This window comes from Sorghum bicolor, chromosome 1 (assembly GCF_000003195.3).
Source record: "Sorghum bicolor cultivar BTx623 chromosome 1, Sorghum_bicolor_NCBIv3, whole genome shotgun sequence".
Taxonomy (NCBI): Eukaryota; Viridiplantae; Streptophyta; class Magnoliopsida; order Poales; family Poaceae; genus Sorghum; species Sorghum bicolor.
Window position 1 is genome coordinate 78,615,130 of NC_012870.2, and position 15,750 is coordinate 78,630,879.

The 15,750-nt window shown below is 49.1% G+C and overlaps 4 protein-coding genes across 11 annotated transcripts; 2 read left to right on the top strand and 2 right to left on the bottom strand.

Annotated features, from left to right (window-relative positions):
• LOC8085696 (DNA topoisomerase 2) lies at positions 395-2,919 on the top strand. Of its 2 annotated transcripts, none has more exons than XM_021463466.1 (2): positions 395-1,018; positions 1,167-1,262. In XM_021463466.1, exons 1-2 carry the CDS (start codon positions 453-455, stop codon positions 1,189-1,191), a joined length of 591 nt encoding a protein of 196 aa, XP_021319141.1. In that variant the 5' UTR covers positions 395-452; the 3' UTR covers positions 1,192-1,262. The 2 variants fall into 2 exon arrangements, with proteins under 2 accessions (XP_021319141.1, XP_002465938.2); XM_002465893.2 differs by lacking the exon at positions 1,167-1,262 and adding an exon at positions 2,495-2,919 and having other exon boundaries at positions 403-1,018.
• Positions 3,028-4,936, bottom strand: LOC8085697 (pentatricopeptide repeat-containing protein At3g62890). The gene has a single exon (XM_021463421.1). The coding sequence runs from the start codon at positions 4,899-4,901 to the stop codon at positions 3,072-3,074; it is 1,830 nt and encodes a 609-aa protein (XP_021319096.1). The 5' UTR covers positions 4,902-4,936; the 3' UTR covers positions 3,028-3,071.
• LOC8061441 lies at positions 5,095-13,391 on the top strand. Of its 7 annotated transcripts, XR_002454290.1 has the most exons (6): positions 5,095-5,350; positions 5,620-6,290; positions 6,387-6,587; positions 6,693-6,762; positions 8,131-8,216; positions 8,291-8,418. XR_002454290.1 is itself a non-coding variant. In XM_021463448.1 (5 exons), the coding sequence occupies exons 1-4, from the start codon at positions 5,134-5,136 to the stop codon at positions 6,735-6,737; spliced, it is 1,134 nt and encodes a 377-aa protein (XP_021319123.1). In that variant the 5' UTR covers positions 5,095-5,133; the 3' UTR covers positions 6,738-6,762; positions 12,998-13,391. The 7 variants fall into 7 exon arrangements, 6 of the variants coding, with proteins under 6 accessions (XP_021319123.1, XP_021319112.1, XP_021319126.1 ...); XM_021463448.1 differs by lacking the exons at positions 8,131-8,216; positions 8,291-8,418 and adding an exon at positions 12,998-13,391; XM_021463437.1 differs by lacking the exons at positions 8,131-8,216; positions 8,291-8,418 and adding an exon at positions 9,720-9,849.
• Positions 7,550-12,400, bottom strand: LOC8085698 (calcium-dependent protein kinase 7). The gene is made up of 8 exons (XM_002468542.2): positions 11,761-12,400; positions 10,780-11,652; positions 10,198-10,341; positions 9,960-10,112; positions 9,685-9,800; positions 8,995-9,162; positions 8,540-8,764; positions 7,550-7,967 (listed from the first exon to the last, which is right to left on the bottom strand). Exons 2-8 carry the CDS (start codon positions 11,477-11,479, stop codon positions 7,839-7,841), a joined length of 1,635 nt encoding a protein of 544 aa, XP_002468587.1. The 5' UTR covers positions 11,480-11,652; positions 11,761-12,400; the 3' UTR covers positions 7,550-7,838.

Genomic DNA, 15,750 nt, shown 5'->3' on the forward strand with positions numbered 1-15,750 from the left:
TCATCCCCATGAGCTCCCCATGAACTCTCATATTGAGAAGTAGGATTTCCAATTATATTTTAAACTACAATGTATAGGATAGATAGTGAGGACGACATGTTATAAATGACAAGCGAAAATTTAGAAATAGCAAACTTGCTATTTTAGATCAGATAGCACATCTGTTAGACTTTACTTTTTGCTTTAAAATATAAAAAATAGTCTAGATAACATAAATAACATATCTATTGGAGTTGCTCTAAACTAGCAGCATTATTCAATGTAAACTAGCAGCATTATTCAATGTAAAGATTAGTTTGTAAAATAATTTTTTTTTTTCGAAACAGATCGGTTTCCATTTTCTAGCAACCGAATTTCATCCATAACCGAGAAACCATGCCCACTCCTACTTGGCGGGCGTCCATATAGCAACCAAACTCTAGCGCCCGCCGTGGCGGTTGTGCCGCGCCGCCATGAAAACCGAGCCTCAATCGAGACGCTCCGGCGACAGCTCAACCTCGAGTGGAGGCGACATGGTCAGCCCACTGTTGAGCGGAGGCGGCAAGACTCCGCGGGAGGAGATCCTCATGCAACCGGACGTCTACATCGGCTCGGTTGAGAAGCGTACGCAGAAGCTCTGGGTCTACGAGGGCGCCAGGATGAAGCACCGCGAGGTCACTTACGTACCAGGTCTCTACAAGATCTTCGATGAGGTCCTCGTCTACGCCGCCGACAACAAGCAGCACGACCCCACCATGAAGTACCTCATCGTTGAAATCGACGCCGCTCAGTGCCGCATCTCCGTCTTCTACAACGGAGACGGGGACGGGATCCCGATTGAGGTCCACAGCCAGGAGGAGGGCGTCTACGACATGCCGGAGATGGTCTTTGGCCACCTCACCAACTGCGAGTCTGCGACCCCAACGTGGAAGAGGTCTCTGGCGGGAGGAGCAGTTACGGCGTCAAGCTTGCCAATATATTCTCGACGGAGTTCGTCGTCGAGGTCGCTGACAGACGCCGAGAGAGGAAGTACAAGCAGGTGAGATGTGATTCGGCAGTCTCTTCGTATGTTTTGCGCTTTTGTAGAAAGCAAACCACATCCGGACGAACGCATAAGTATGCTGCAGGGACCTTAATTCGTCTCTGGCTCCTGACTCACCTGACCTTTGGGGTTTTGTGGGTTGCAGTTTCAATGGAGATCTGCTGTCTTAGGTCATCCTCAATGGCGGTTTTATGGCTCAGTTTTCAAAACAATTGGAAATGGTGCAGAAGAGTTTCATCCATATAAAACTATCTCTACTCCTATGAAATTTTTATCATCTCTCTCTTCATCAATATAGTGTGTACATAAAATTTCTATAAAACCTCCATTGAAAATGGCCTGAGAAGACGGACGCGGTGGTAAGGGCGTAAGACGATTGGTGGAAGTGTGGATACCGGCCTCAGTGCCTCACAATATGCAGGGGTATGTAGGGTCGGGGTGTCCAGGCTCAACATGTTAGGGTGGCTGCAACAGGCAGCATCGCGTCACAGGAGAGTAGGAATGCGAGCGGGATAGGGGAACCCTGCTGCTCGTTGACACTGAGGAGTGCTTGAGCGTCACAGCAGCAATGGAGGAAGTTGGAGGATGGAACTGGTTGTTGTATTTCAGTCCTTCTGTTTAAAAAATTGATAACTCATCAAGGTGGATGCATGGAACACTTGATTTTTTTGAAGAAACAGGAGGGGGTTTGCACCCCTACTGAAGATATATTAAAACCAGAAAAAAACGGTTACAGAAGGGAAGATGAAACACTTGATTGCACGTAGAAAGCTACATTTCCTTTGATTTGGTGTTTCTGAGGAGTATAGGATAGGATGGATATATCACTGGTCAAGCATATGTATTAGAAAATATTTGTTTACCCACGGCTGCACTGCAACCAGCACATGTATTCTAAGGCCGGGCTACCTTTGAAATGGAGAATTCTCATCTGCCGACTGCCAGGTAGCCCAATGGCCAGCATTCCACCAGTTTGAAGACAAGACCAGGCTCTAGGCAAGCTGACCTCGCCCGAAATGAGTCTTTTTTGTGCACTAACGGGGACCTAGCTGAGACCAAGACATGAAGTCAGACACTCAGAACATCAGGGGGTAGTGAGCCCTGAGCACGTGCACTGCATGAGGGCCATTGCTGATGCCAACATCCCTGATTCATTGGCAAATCAACCCCTCCCTGCCGCTTAAGTGCCCCAAATCTGGCTCGATGAACGGCTTTGGTTGTGGAGAGCAATGGCATAGCTGCTACAGTTTAGGTGTCAAACTTATGTTATAGTTTTGGGTGTTGTAATTGAATCTGCCAAAGTAGCTTCTGCCCAAAGTTAATGGTGCTGTGTATAGATTTTTCCCATCAGAAAACTTATGTTATCTGGAATCAACCAAGTGATGATAGTATGATTTAATTGTTATGTACCTCTTAAGATCCACCTTATTGTTCAGATATGGAGCATGATGTTTGAACCCGATATTATTGCAGGTTTTCTCTGAAAATATGGGGAAGAAATCTGAACCCCAGGTTACATTTTCCTTGAAAGGGGAAAATTGGACCAAGGTCACCTTCAAGCCTGACATTGCCAAGTTCAACATGACTCATCTTGATGATGATGCCATTGCCCTCATGGACTGCTTGAAAAAGGAGCTCCTATGTCATGTGACCCAATGGATTGGGGACAAATGATAAAAACTTCCTTTCTGTGTTTAAGGTTTATACCAGTGTTGATATCTGTAGTCTATAATATCACGCGGATTATTATGGAGTTAAGTGTCTAGGAACTATTTCAGTGCAACTAGCAGCTGAGTACCCTGCAACTGCAACCAGGGTTTCAGCTCCACGCTCACCCCGATCTCCCATTGCCTAGTGCATGGTTGGGCTTGGTTATCTATGACAAATCGGTTGATAGAGTCTTTTTCGCTATCTGATTATGCATGATTCCTTTTGTTAGTTTCGTATAAACCTTGTTACCATTCGCCATGGTCACGTACTAAAATTTTTATTTCCAAGTATTTTAAAGGAACTAATGGATTTGAGTATAACGTATAATGATCAATGGATTTTACCAATAATCTTTACACGAGCACAGCCCATCCTTGAAATGGTGAAACCGGTTCCTGTCCCTGACCACAATCTCGCGATCAAAGACGCGAGACACGAACTTCGTTGCTTCATGGCAATCTCTACAGACCCTCAAATTCTTGGTGATCCGTATCGTGTCGCCGGACCTCGTGTGCAGGAGCCCAAAGGCGATGGCCAGCTTCTCACTGTGGTAAAGCAATGGCGTCTCCTTCTCCTCCTCTGCAATGGCGTGCAGCACGTCCCGGGTATCGGGCACATATCCCTCTGCCCTGATCTTCCTCATCATGTCCCTGGCCATGGCGTACACCTCCTCCGCCTGGGGGTGGCAGAGGCCACCGCACTGGAACTCGCAGACCTCACCTTGGACCTCGATCACTGACCGCCCGGCTTCCTTGCTCACATTCCGCTCGTCCATGAGCCGCCGGACCCTGGCCACGTCCTCCCACCGGCCGGCCGTGGCCAGGAGGTTCGCCAGAAGCACATAGCGGCCGCTGTTCTGAGGATCCAGCTCAATGACGCGCCACCCAATGGCCTCGCCCAGATCGACGTCGCCGTGTATCTTGGACGCGCCGAAGAGCGCACCCAGGACGCCGACGTCTGGCTCCATCGGCATGTCTTGGATAACCTTCTTGGCTTCCTCCAGCTGCCCTGCTCTTCCGTACAAGTCGACCATGCAGCCGTAATGCTCCATCTTGGGCACAATGCCATATCTCTGAGAAATGTAGTTGAAGTAGTGGCGACCCTCGCTGACCATCCCGGCGTGCGCGCAGGCAGTGAGCACGTTCACCAGCGTGACGTCGTCCGGCGCCACGCCCTCCCTCTCCATCAGTCCGAACAGGTTCAGAGCGTCCTCGCCCCGCCCGTGCACCGCGAACCCGCCGATCATGCAGTTCCATGACGTGAGCCCCCTGGCCGGGAGCGCCTCGAACACACGCCACGCCTCCTCGACGCAGCCGCACTTGCAGTACATGTCCACCACCGCGGTGGCCAGTTTGTCGTCCATCTCGATCCCGCTCCGCTCTACCCACCGGTGCACCTCCCTCCCGCGCGCCAACGCGCCGGCGCCCGTGCACGCCACCACCGCGGTAGCCGCGACGAAGGCGTTCCCGTCGACCCCGCGCGCCCGCATCTCGTCGAACACCTCCAGCGCGTCCAGGAACCTCCCGGTCTTGACGTACCCGGACATCATCGCGTTCCACGACACGAGATTCCGCTCCGGCATCCCGTCGAACAGCTCCCGCGCGTCGTCGACCCGCCCCAGCTTGACGAGCCCGCCGACCATGGTGGTCCACGACACGACGTCGAGAGCGTCGCCGCCGCCGCCGCGGAAGACGCGGGAGGCGAGGTCGGGTCTGGCGTTGGCGAGGTAGGCGGCGAGCAGCGCGTTGAGCGACTGCGTGTGGGCGTGGAAGCCGAGCTTGAGGAGCAGCGCGTGGAGCTGGGCGACCAGGTGGAGCGGCTGGGCGCCCGGGAGGATGCGCGGGAAGGTGAAGTGGTCCGGGTGCAGGGGCAGGGAGAGCATGAGGGCCAGCAGCCGCGCGGCGTGGCGCGTCGGGAGCGCGGAGAAGAGCGGGTTGAAGAGCGCCGGGTGCGGGGCAGGGTGGTGCGCCAGTAGGCGGCTCGCGTACGGGAAGTGGGAGTCGGGGTCGCGGGCAAGGAAGGAGAGGAGGCGGCGCGCGTGGGCCGGGTGGGAGGCGACGCCGAGACGGATGAGCTGCGAGTGGTGTTGCCGCAGCTCGGCGATGGAGGTCAGCGGGATGAGGGTCGGGGACGGAGCCGACATGGACGTGAGCAGAGCACCTTGCGGCATCTCATCTGGAGCAGAGCAACGCCGTCACCGGCGATAAAAGGCCCGATTAGCGGTGACCACTAGCTCGGTGGCAACCACGCCCACACATGTTTTATCTCTATCCGCCACCTGAGTTGGATTGCGAAATTCGTACGCGCCACCAGAAGAGGAAAGGAATCGAATCCAAGATCCCAAGAGGTTCACCACCACCGTAGAAAAGCCAAGGCCCATTGATCGATCCCGTTCTGCAATAATGCCGCTTCTCTCTGCGCAACCCCGTCTCCTCCCCGACGCTCACCACCACCGCGCCCTCCTCCCGCCGTCGGCCGCAGCGTCCTTATTGCCATCGCCGTCTTGCTCCGGGATTCGATCACGGAGGCGGCCGGCGAGAACGGGACTGCGAGTCGTCTCTCCCGAGACCTCCAGCACCGTTGCCACCGACGCTGCGACAACCGCCGGCGCGCCGCCAGGTTACACGCTCTTTCCTGCTATTAACTACTGGCTCTTGCTAGTGGAAGTGTGGATTGTGGAACGCATATAAGCTGGGAGCATGTTCATGGAATGTTCTGTCCGCAATGCTTTTTTTTTTCTTCGAATTATTCGTAAGATGATGCTCGTCAAGAAAAGCACTAAACCCATGACCCATAACGGCACACCCTCCAATGCAAAAGATAGATTCTGCCGGATATACATACATATTATATACTCCTTTTGTAACGACCTTGATGCATGGATGAAGAACCCACGCGCGGGCGGGCAGATAAGAGCAAGTGGGCAGAGTTCGCGGCGCGGGTGTCCGGCGAGTGGGACGGCTTCGGCGCGGACTTCACGGCGTCCGGCGACCCCGTGGAGCTGCCGGAGAACGTGGTCCCGGAGGCGTACCGCGAGTGGGGCGTGCAAGTGGTGGACTGGCAGACGCAGTGCCCGACGCTGGCGGACCCGGCAACGCCGTGCGCGCTGCACTACCGCCTGGTCCGCCTGCTCCCCACGGTGGGGTGCGAGGCCGACGCCGCCACCGTGCACACCTCCCACCAGCGCCACGCCGCCTCCGCCGCTGCCTTCGCGTACGCCGCCGCGGGGTCCTACGTCGCCGCGTGGCCCAGGGGCCCCGCGCCCGTGCTCGAGGTGGAGCACTGCGTCGTGCGCCCGGACGCGCCCGCCGAGGAGGCCGGCAGGGTCCGGGTGGTGCAGACCGTGGCGCTGGGCAGGGAGGCGCGGCTCCGCGGGGTCAAGGTCTTCGCCGAGCAGTGGTACGGCCCGTTCCGCGACGGCGAGCAGCTCGGCGGCTGCGCCGTCGGGGAAACCGCGTTCGCGGCGGGGGAGAAGCTCGACGTCGCCGAGGTGATCGGGCAGTGGGAGACCACGGACGCCGCCGCTGCGAGGTTCTCCACCGAGCTGGACCCCGAGACGGTGAGCAGAGTAGAGCTTTCGCCGATCGGCCGATGATTGATCAGCGCGTTGGCGAGCTAGAGTTTCACTGACGAGTGGGTGATGAGTGTTGAAAAGGGAAAGTTCGCGGAGCTGTCGCCCGACGAGCCGAGGAAGGTGCTGAGGGACGCGGAGGGCGTCGTGACGCTGCCTAAGGAGCTGTGGAGCGCGTTCAAGGAGCTCGGCGACGGCGAGTTCCTGTGCGAGGTCGGCTGGGCTCTGGGCGGCGGCACCGCCGTCACGTCGCGGTGCGTTCTGTCCACGGACGGAGACGTCAAGGCAAGTGTTCCAGTTCCAGCGATCGATCGACACAAATAGCTGTACAGTTCAGCTCCAGTGTGAGTTCAGAGATTAACCCTGCATTGCTTTGCTCTTGTCTCGCAGGAGATCGCAGCCGCCCACGAGCGCCGGGTGACGGAGACCACTTAACCTCGGGGCCAATGACTTCACCCAGGTTCGGCCAGATTCTGTGTAGAGTACGTAGATAAATAGAAAGAGCCAATTGGCCGCCATACCCATACACTGTCATAATACAACAAAGAACAAAACGCGCTGCTTGACGAGCAAAATGAAAAATTGGCATCTTCGAAGGCACACTGCCTGCTTGGCTGTCTAATCTCAGCACTCTTTGTCTTAACAATCATTTAGACGATTATTCCGTGTAAATGGACATCTTGCATATGTCTTAACAATCGTTTAAATCTCTTACACCATTTCGATTTAAGTGGCTGTTTTTATCCAGTTTAAAATGGAGGTTTAGTTCAAACGGTGATTAAACAGTAGGTTACCGGCTGTTTAGCGTTTAGCAAAACATTGAATTTCCAGAACCGCACAGTAAATTGTTCAGGATTCAGACCAAAAAACGTGCCTTCGGAGCGGCGGGGGCGCCTGCGCAACCAAGCAGCGTCCGCTGTTTACCACCTCACCCACGGTTTCGTTCAGACTTCACCGGCTGGTAGGCCGAAGCATCTCGTGCATCCGGCTCGGCCGACTGCCTTTTTGCTAGGCTGCGTAGCAACTGGTTTCCCGCAGCGTGCCTATCAACTGCCAACTGGTTTGGCTCCCAAATGCAAAAACTGGCAGAACATGTGCCTGCAGGCGTAGCGTGTAATCACAAAATGATCACTTATACGGCATTGACCGGTAAAATAAAATGATAAATTCGTTGCACTGTTGCGTTAGCACATTTCGAAGCGGCATGACAACAGAAAACAGAATTCCCTTCATCTTCATGCAACCTGTAACAAAACGAACAAACTGAATGCACTTCTTTTAGTATTTTGATTGAATCGCTTGACAGGATCACAAGCTACATAAACCAATATATACCACTACTATATATATATATATACTAGTGTCTCTCATGACAAACTATATACTACTTGCCAGCCCACACTTATTTGGGATAAATACTACTAAATGAATTGATTGATTTGCTCTCTTCTCGTACATGTCACAACAACCAGAATTCGGGTTGTGGAGAAACAATGAAATAAGAGAAGAGAACAAAATCTGTACATGGCGATTGCATCAGTGACAGTGTACTTGAGGTGCATCTCTCAAGGTTACATTCAAAGTGGTTTCCATTGGTTGCCACCCAAGTCCAACTTTGTCGCCTTGCATCATGGCTACGAATTCAGCGTAGTCAATCTGACCATCCTGAAAAGCAGACACAAGGAGCATCAGCACATGCATTAGTTAAACAGTAAAATAAAACTCAGCATAGGCATTGTTAGTACTTGGTAGTCCTAACAACTGTACGTGGTTTTCACCATATATTATCCAGGTCATATAATTCTGTAATATACTGCTGTTTTCTCAGGTCAAATGCCAAAAAATAGCCAAGCATAGGAAACTTATCGGGTAGGACCGTAGGAGAATTCTCACGAGTAAATTCAAGATCAAAAGGTGAATGCTGTGTCACTGGATTGGCAATGACAGAGTCCAAGTATATTTACTTTTTTTTCTATCCTTTATGGTAGCTGAAATCGACAGCTGTGGGTGGTGTGACGTTTGATGCCCAGCGACCAAAGGTGTTTATATATTCTATTAAGTAATGTAAAATATAATTCAGGATAAGGAACCATTGCAATGTTTTCCTACAATGCGACCCCACATGACTCAAAGGTCTCGAATGAGGTCGACATGTTTAGGTACCCCCAAGCAATGGACATTAGTGCTAAAATTCTTTTGGCATTAATACGGTGGTTAAAGTAAGACAACCAACTTACATTGTTTTGGTCAACTTCTAAAATTATCTCTTCAAGGAATGTGTCCTCCATGTTATGTTCTCCACAAGCTCGTTGAAGCTTGTCAACTGTGATATAACCACTTCCATCTTTGTCGAAGTAAGTAAAAGCTGCCATCAAGTGCTCCTCACGTTCTATTTTATTAAGAGGCACAGTTGCAGCGATAAATTCTTCATAATTGATGGTCACATTATTGTCTTTATCAGCCTGCGAAAGATTCAAGAATTTTTGCTGAAGCACTTCAGTGGAGCAGATATTATCTAAAAACAGATGCATGGCATACAAGAATAGAGAGTTGCTATTATGTAATAAATGCATTGCTTAGGTACTTTTCCTTAGGTGTTGAAAAAATGCATTGACGGGCTAACAGCAGGTCATGTAACACAAATGCATGGTTTGGTTACTGAATTAAATTAAAGGCGACTAATTACACTTACCGCTTCCATTATATCACTAATTTCTCTATCCTCTAATTCAGTACCATATCTTCTTAAACCTTGTCTAAGTTCACCAAAAGTAATTACACCTCTATTTTGAACATCCACTGCCTTGAACATTTGTCTTAACCCAGCAATCTCTTCCTCAGAAAGTCGTTCAGCTATCACCTGAAGGTACATAAAGAGTCAGAAAAACTAACATCTAATATTGACATAACTGGAAATTGGAGAATGCATAATCAAAGGCAACAAAACAAAATTGAATCCAACATGTTATAATGCATATTCCAGTATTTTGAACTGAATCTCAAACCCTAGCATAATTAGTGCATTGTATTGTATCCCCACGTAGAGTGAAAAGAATCAGGGTGGTCAGCCTGAAAATGCTGTAGCTCGTATGGAGGCAACTAACTGCATGACCACTTATTATCATGTATGAGTTACTGTGTTAATTGGAATATGTATGTAGGTTCGACTCTAAAATTTGTAAGGTAGAGTCCAAATGAGATCAAGGCAATTGTCTACCAGAAGATGCCAAATACATATGCAGTGAAAAGTTTAAAACATTTCCAGATCCAAAAGGGACAAATGATAAGGCACAACAAAAAAACGCGTACAGAGTTCAATTAAACATGCATGATCATGATTGCAATACAAAGATGAAAGTAGTGAAGTGAATAAAATACTCACTCTCAGAGCCAACTTCTTTAACTTGTTCATTGCAGAGAATTGTTTGAGCCGAGAGAGAACACTTGGATCAAGAGCCTGATCAGTGGCCACTCCATTTTCACAGATCCAAGGATGGCCTGGCAAGCGTATATTTCAGTTTCACCAGTAAAGAACTATGAATTTGGCAATTCCTAAAACAATGCGAGGAGCATAACCTATGCTGCAAACAGAGCTAACAGCTAGACAGCAGCAACTGAATTGACTGAAGATGCAGGCAAGATTTAAGATATACTTACGTAGTACTTCATAGGCTTTTAGACGCTCTGAAGGACAAGGGCAGAGCATCTTTCTTATGAGATTCTTTGCACTTTCAGATATCTTAGGCCATGGGTCCGAGTCAAAATCAATGTGTCCCTTCAGAACAGCGTCAAATATACCTTGTTGTGTCTCTGGTAAAACAAATCATATTCATTAGCAATTCAGAAATGTAGTTGCCCTGAATGGCTGAATATAACACCTGAGAATAGAAGTAACCTGCCCAAAAAGGTGGCACCCCACTAAGCAAAACATAGAGCATCACTCCAGCTGACCACACATCCACTTCCGGTCCATACCGCTTGTGTAGTACCTCAGGAGCAATATAGTATGGACTTCCAACCAGCTCAGTGAAAACCTGACCTGCAGTTTAAATCCAGGTTTAATCCATAAACCCATCACAAATCACACATAGAACACAAAAATGATTGATATGAACTGAGCCTTATAAACAACAATAAGCCTTGACGAACAGGGGGCATAAGCACATAGCACGCGGCAACTTATTGGTCTAAGACATTCCATATAACAAGCAGGAACACTACTGAAGTAAAGAATTGTATGAATTTCGGATCAGTGAGATGGTACAATGCATAGGTCATGGCTTAGTGTTGTAGGCTAGTTTGTTGCTCATAGGGTCAGGTTCAAGGATGCTTGCAGACGATAATATTCTGCATCACTACTATCTAGCTACAGTATCTTGTAAGCAAAGTAGACGTGTAGACACTATGACATTAATTGTAGCTTTAAAATAGCAATAAATAAAGAATGTCTTGATACACATCAAATTTGATGTCCTACCTGGTTTGAAGAACACAGATAGACCAAAATCAATTGCTTTTATTGACAGATCATCTTCTTTATCCAAAAGGAGGAAGTTCTCTGGCTTTAGATCACGGTGCATAACCCCAAGGGAATGGCACATAGCCACGATGCTAATAATGATTCTTATAAGCTCTGCAGCCTTCTGTTCACTGTAATGTCCCTTCTCCTGAATCCGGTCAAAGAGTTCCCCACCGGCGCAGAGCTCCATCACAATATGCACTGCCTGCCCATCCTCATATACATCCTTGATGGCAACAACATTCTTGTGGCCTGACAAATGGTGCATTATCTGGATCTCACGGCGCACATCCTCAACATCCTCCTTAGTTATGAGCTTGCGCTTTGGGATGGTCTTGCATGCATACTCACACCCTGTACTGATCTCGGTGCAGAGGTATGTTGTGCCAAACTGGCCTTGACCAAGCCTGCGACCAATGATATAATGTTCCCTTAGGTCCTCCGTCTTCCTTTCAAGGACAGTTATAGCCGTCGGATCCAATCCCCTCTTCAAAATACCAGCAGCAGTTGGCTTAAATGAGTTCACCTCAGGCCATGGCTTGTCAAACTTCTTCAAGTCAGAGTACCGATCGTCGTCGAGGCATCCATCAGCGAACCTAGACGCGGGGCGGTTGTAGTAGTCACTCCCAAGGGTCCCGTTTGGGCATTGGTTCCCCATTCCCAGAACACCTTATCGAAACCAAATCCGGAGTTCCCAGTCTCACAGAATTGTGAATAACTTGGGATGCAGATGGAGATTAAATAGCCACGGCCCACAAACTTAAAGAACTGGAAGAGCTCCTCTAGAAGAAAGCCCTTGCTTTGCTTCTTGGGAGGGAGGAAATCGGCAGCCTGACATTTCACAAGACTCAATCAGCAACCAATACTAGCCAGTACAACTGTACAAGGTAAGACTAGCAAGGAAAATCTAGCTTTGCAAAAGGAGGAGGAAGTGCAAACCTCTGGGATGTCAGGAAATTCCTTCCAAAGCCGGTGTGCTCCTTCGGCGTCGTGAGGGAGGAAATCTCCAGCTTGAGGGCTTCCACCACCAGACTTGACACCAAACTTTGCTCACCACTACACGAAATCTACCCAAAACCCCACGCAATAAACGAGCCTGCCAAACTACTCCTCAAGCTAATCCCTCTCCACCGCGAACGGTGAAACCTTCAGAGACTAGAAGAGCTGCTGCAGCTAGCTCCCTTGAAAAGCTTCCTCCGGCAGGAAATCCCCAATCTGAGGGCTCTTAGCGCTAGACCTGCGCCCGAGATCCAGGCTATGCGGCCCGAACCCACCGAATCCGGCACCAAATCGGCGAAACCGAAGCCGAAACACACGAGAAACACCCAGACGGGCGCCTAGAATCCAAATCTGAACCAAAAAAGACGAGATTTGTGCGGGAAGAAACGGAACCGAGCCGAGAACCACACCCGCCGGACGAGAGGCCTCGCAGCGGTCCCCCACGGGACGGCGCGCTCGATCGGAGCAGAGCACGCTAGGAACCGGGCCGTCGGACCGGGCGCGAAATCGGAGCTTCCTGAGGGGCTAAAATGCAAAATCAATGGGAGGAAAAAAATGGAGATGGGGAGAAGAGAGGAGCGCGAGGGGACGAGCCGGCTTTTATAGGCGGGCGGACGGGCGGGGAGGAGGTGTTAGGTGCGATGCAGCTGCGTGGGGACGTTTTTGCGGCGGGGACCCCGGAGTCCCGGAGTATTGCACACCGACAGAGAAACCGGCAGTGGTCTGGAGGCTGACGGCGAACTGGCTCCGACGACGGCGACGAGTCAAAAACGATTTGCTCTGGTGCTGGCTGTATCTGTGTTCAGCGACAGATACAGTTAGTCTTGAAAAAAGGGTCTCATGGTTTGTTTATCTAGAACAAATCGAAGTTAAAGTGTCTCACCTTAGAATTGATTTTGACAACCTTTAATCTAGAAAGTCAAACTTCAACTTGAGTGTATTTGTATTTGTATTTGTCTGTGTATATATACTTTATGTATAGCTTGTGCAGCTTTCTGAGAAGTTATGTAACATACGTCTGGGATATCACGTGTAACTTTTTGAGAATCCTATTGTATGTTTAGTGCCTAAAGAATCCTACTGCAAGGTTTACACCGAAGTTTTTTATTATTAATTTATTATCCGCAGTCACAAAAAAGCGTCCTTCTTTTCTTGATCAAGCAAGTTTTGCTTTCAGGCTTTGCAGCGTGTTGTATTGGAATTACAGATGTCGACCGCGCGTCGCGAGCAAGTTCTCCACTGCGTCGAGGGTCAAGTTGTATTTATGGACTTACCCAGGGTGCAGAAAGGAAGAGTGCACTGCCTACTCGGTTGCTCCTGCCGTCACAGTACCAGCGTCGTCCACGCCAGACGCCACCGAACAAAAAAGGAAACGAGCCCGACCCAGCACAGGCCACAGACAGCGGTGCCCCACCCGCACGAGAACCCCACGTGTCATCGTCCGTTAGCAAAGCCTGTGAGGGCGCCCGCTGCAGCGTCTCGCTGAATGAAACAATGCGCACGGTCGGTGCCATTCAAGACTCGCGTGTTTTTTTGTTCAGATCAGAAACGTGCAGTGTGTTGTTCGGTAACCCGCATTAGGAGAGAGAGAGAGAGAGAGAGAGAGAGAGGAGAGATTTGAGCTGACGCGTTCTCAGCCACATGATCAATCACATGATCGGGAAAAAGAAAAAACGGCACCAAGTCTAAGCGCACTTTATTTGCGTTTGAGATTAGTATTTGGCTGGCGGCCTGGCGCCGTGACCGTAGTCCGTAGTGCGTCCAGCGGGGGGCAAGTGGCGAGCCACCGAGACATCCACGGAGAACAAGGCGTCCAGCGGGGGACAGGTGGGTTCACGCACACAAGGACGGTCCTCGAGGCCCACATGGCAGAAGCACAGCGTGATGGGAAGGAGGGGTGGGAATCACCAGCAGAGGTCAGAACTTATGTCTTGTTTAGTTGCCAAAAAGTTTTGGGAAACGATACTGCAGCACTTTCATTTGTATTTGACAAACATTGTCTAATCATAGAGTAACTAGTTTATAAGATTCGTCTCGCAAATTATAGATAAATTGTGTAATTAGTTTTTATTTTTATCTATATTTAATACTTTATGCATGTGCCGCAAGATTCGATTTGATGAAAAATTTTAAAAAGTTTTTGGTTTTTAGGGTGAACTAAACAAGGCCTAACAGGATGTCGATACAAGATTTTTCAGAGATTGTTCTTCTCTTTTAAAATAATCACATCATAGGCTGAAAAGTCAAATTCACCCAATTGCTACGAGGAAAAAACATTATTGAATAATTAGTAGATTCGACATATAAATTTAGACAAATAAGCTACCAGTCGATGAGTTTATGCTGAAATCTACTGTATTTTTCTAGTTTTTTTTCAGGTGTTTATCTTTCTAGATTGAAGTCATATAAACTTGCCACGACGTGGCGTGATCGTAGTAGTTTTTAAAAAGAATTGTTATAGGAAGAAGCGGAAGCAGCCATAGGCTTTATCACTCTCAAAACCTTACGAAGCAATGTGCGTAGATACAATATATGAGGAGTTTCTTCTTTCAACATATTAGCCGAATCTAATATTACTTTCTGACGTGATTTATCAGCAAAACGAACAAGACGATGTGGAGTTGCGTACTTTAACCATTCGTATCTGTATCACGTTCAAAGAGAGAGAGCGCGCTCTACTAACGCGTTCAACACCCTCTATGACAACGTCAATGCGTAGTATTCCAGTTTCATGACGCAGCGTTGAAGTTGAACGAGTGATAGACTGATATTATTGGCACAGAATTGCCACGTACGTGTTCATCAGAGCTAGGTTTTTTTAATTAGAAAAAAAACAGATGGAGGTAAAACGACCGCCCTAAACGGAAGCAACAATAAAATTTCCGTCACGACAAAGAGAAAACATGCCCCTACAAGCCACCAACAAAGCAGTGACGTCCTTTGTCCTGTTCACGGCCAACTTGCTTGGGTCGTGCGTGTGCATCGTCACCGTTTGAACCATGGCACGCTGACGGGCGGGTGACACAAACGTAACTCGACTGTGACGCTGTAGGCCTGTAGCTGTCCTGCTAGCCGTAAGCCCGTAATACGCACATGCGCGCATATATATATACAGACGCATGCAGTGTAGATGAGCAGACAGACACACGCACTGCGGCGCGCAATAGTGTGCGGGATTATTAGCGAGTGGATTCGTTCAGCTAAAATCATTTGGGGGCAGAGCAGAGTAAATACTGTCATACTCGCTCGCTCAAAGGAGTCAAAGCAAAGCCACTAGCTTAGCTGTTTTTGTTGCAGCCCCGAAGTCGACAACGAGATGATTGAAAGCCCTCAAGTTGTTCAGTTCGGCGACCAGCTGCAGGAGGAACTAATCGACCTGCAGAGGATGGCGTCGTCGCTATACCCCCCTTGCACGCTCAGCATCAGCATCAGCATCGGCAGGCTCAGTTCACTCCAGTTCTGAGCTGTACGTACGTGCACCGCTACTGTACGTACGTACGTCGATGGCAGCAGTGAAGTAGACAAGCATGCAGTAGAGTTAATGTGCGCGTGAATCATACAGGCCGGCCGTCGCTTTCACGGCGCGATCGCGATCGCGATCGAGCAGATGAGCAGTTGCGGCGTTGCTTTGCGGAGCCATGCCATCGACCACGACGTCTCGAAAGCAAAAGGAAGCGGCAATCGAGAGGTCGCCCTCGACGGAGTATTGTCTATGTACATGTGTGGGTTTGCACGTTTTTTTTCGAGACTTTAGTTACCTCTAGCTCTAGGAGTAAAGCTTTATTTAGTTATTTTCAAAAAAAAGCCTTATTTAGTTTTCAAAAAAAAACACCAAAAAATTTAGATTCTCCGTCACATTAAATATTGCGGCATTTGCATTCAATATTAAATATAAACAAAAATAAAAATTAATTATACAGTTTATCTGTA

What these genes read in the sequence shown, in the direction of transcription:
- LOC8085696 (XM_002465893.2), top strand. Translation starts at nt 453, where the DNA reads ATGAAAACCGAGCCTCAATCGAGACGCTCCGGCGACAGCTCAACCTCG. An exon ending in GAGAGAGGAAGTACAAGCAG is followed by an intron (nt 1,019 to 2,494) that starts GTGAGATGTGAT and finishes ATATTATTGCAG; the next exon opens with GTTTTCTCTGAAAATATGGG.
- LOC8085697 (XM_021463421.1), bottom strand. Translation starts at nt 4,901, where the DNA reads ATGCCGCAAGGTGCTCTGCTCACGTCCATGTCGGCTCCGTCCCCGACC.
- LOC8061441 (XM_021463448.1), top strand. Translation starts at nt 5,134, where the DNA reads ATGCCGCTTCTCTCTGCGCAACCCCGTCTCCTCCCCGACGCTCACCAC. An exon ending in AACCGCCGGCGCGCCGCCAG is followed by an intron (nt 5,351 to 5,619) that starts GTTACACGCTCT and finishes GCATGGATGAAG; the next exon opens with AACCCACGCGCGGGCGGGCA. An exon ending in CCGAGCTGGACCCCGAGACG is followed by an intron (nt 6,291 to 6,386) that starts GTGAGCAGAGTA and finishes AGTGTTGAAAAG; the next exon opens with GGAAAGTTCGCGGAGCTGTC.
- LOC8085698 (XM_002468542.2), bottom strand. Translation starts at nt 11,479, where the DNA reads ATGGGGAACCAATGCCCAAACGGGACCCTTGGGAGTGACTACTACAAC. An exon ending in GGTGCCACCTTTTTGGGCAG is followed by an intron (nt 10,113 to 10,197) that starts GTTACTTCTATT and finishes TTGTTTTACCAG; the next exon opens with AGACACAACAAGGTATATTT. An exon ending in TAGAAGTTGACCAAAACAAT is followed by an intron (nt 7,968 to 8,539) that starts GTAAGTTGGTTG and finishes TCTGCTTTTCAG; the next exon opens with GATGGTCAGATTGACTACGC.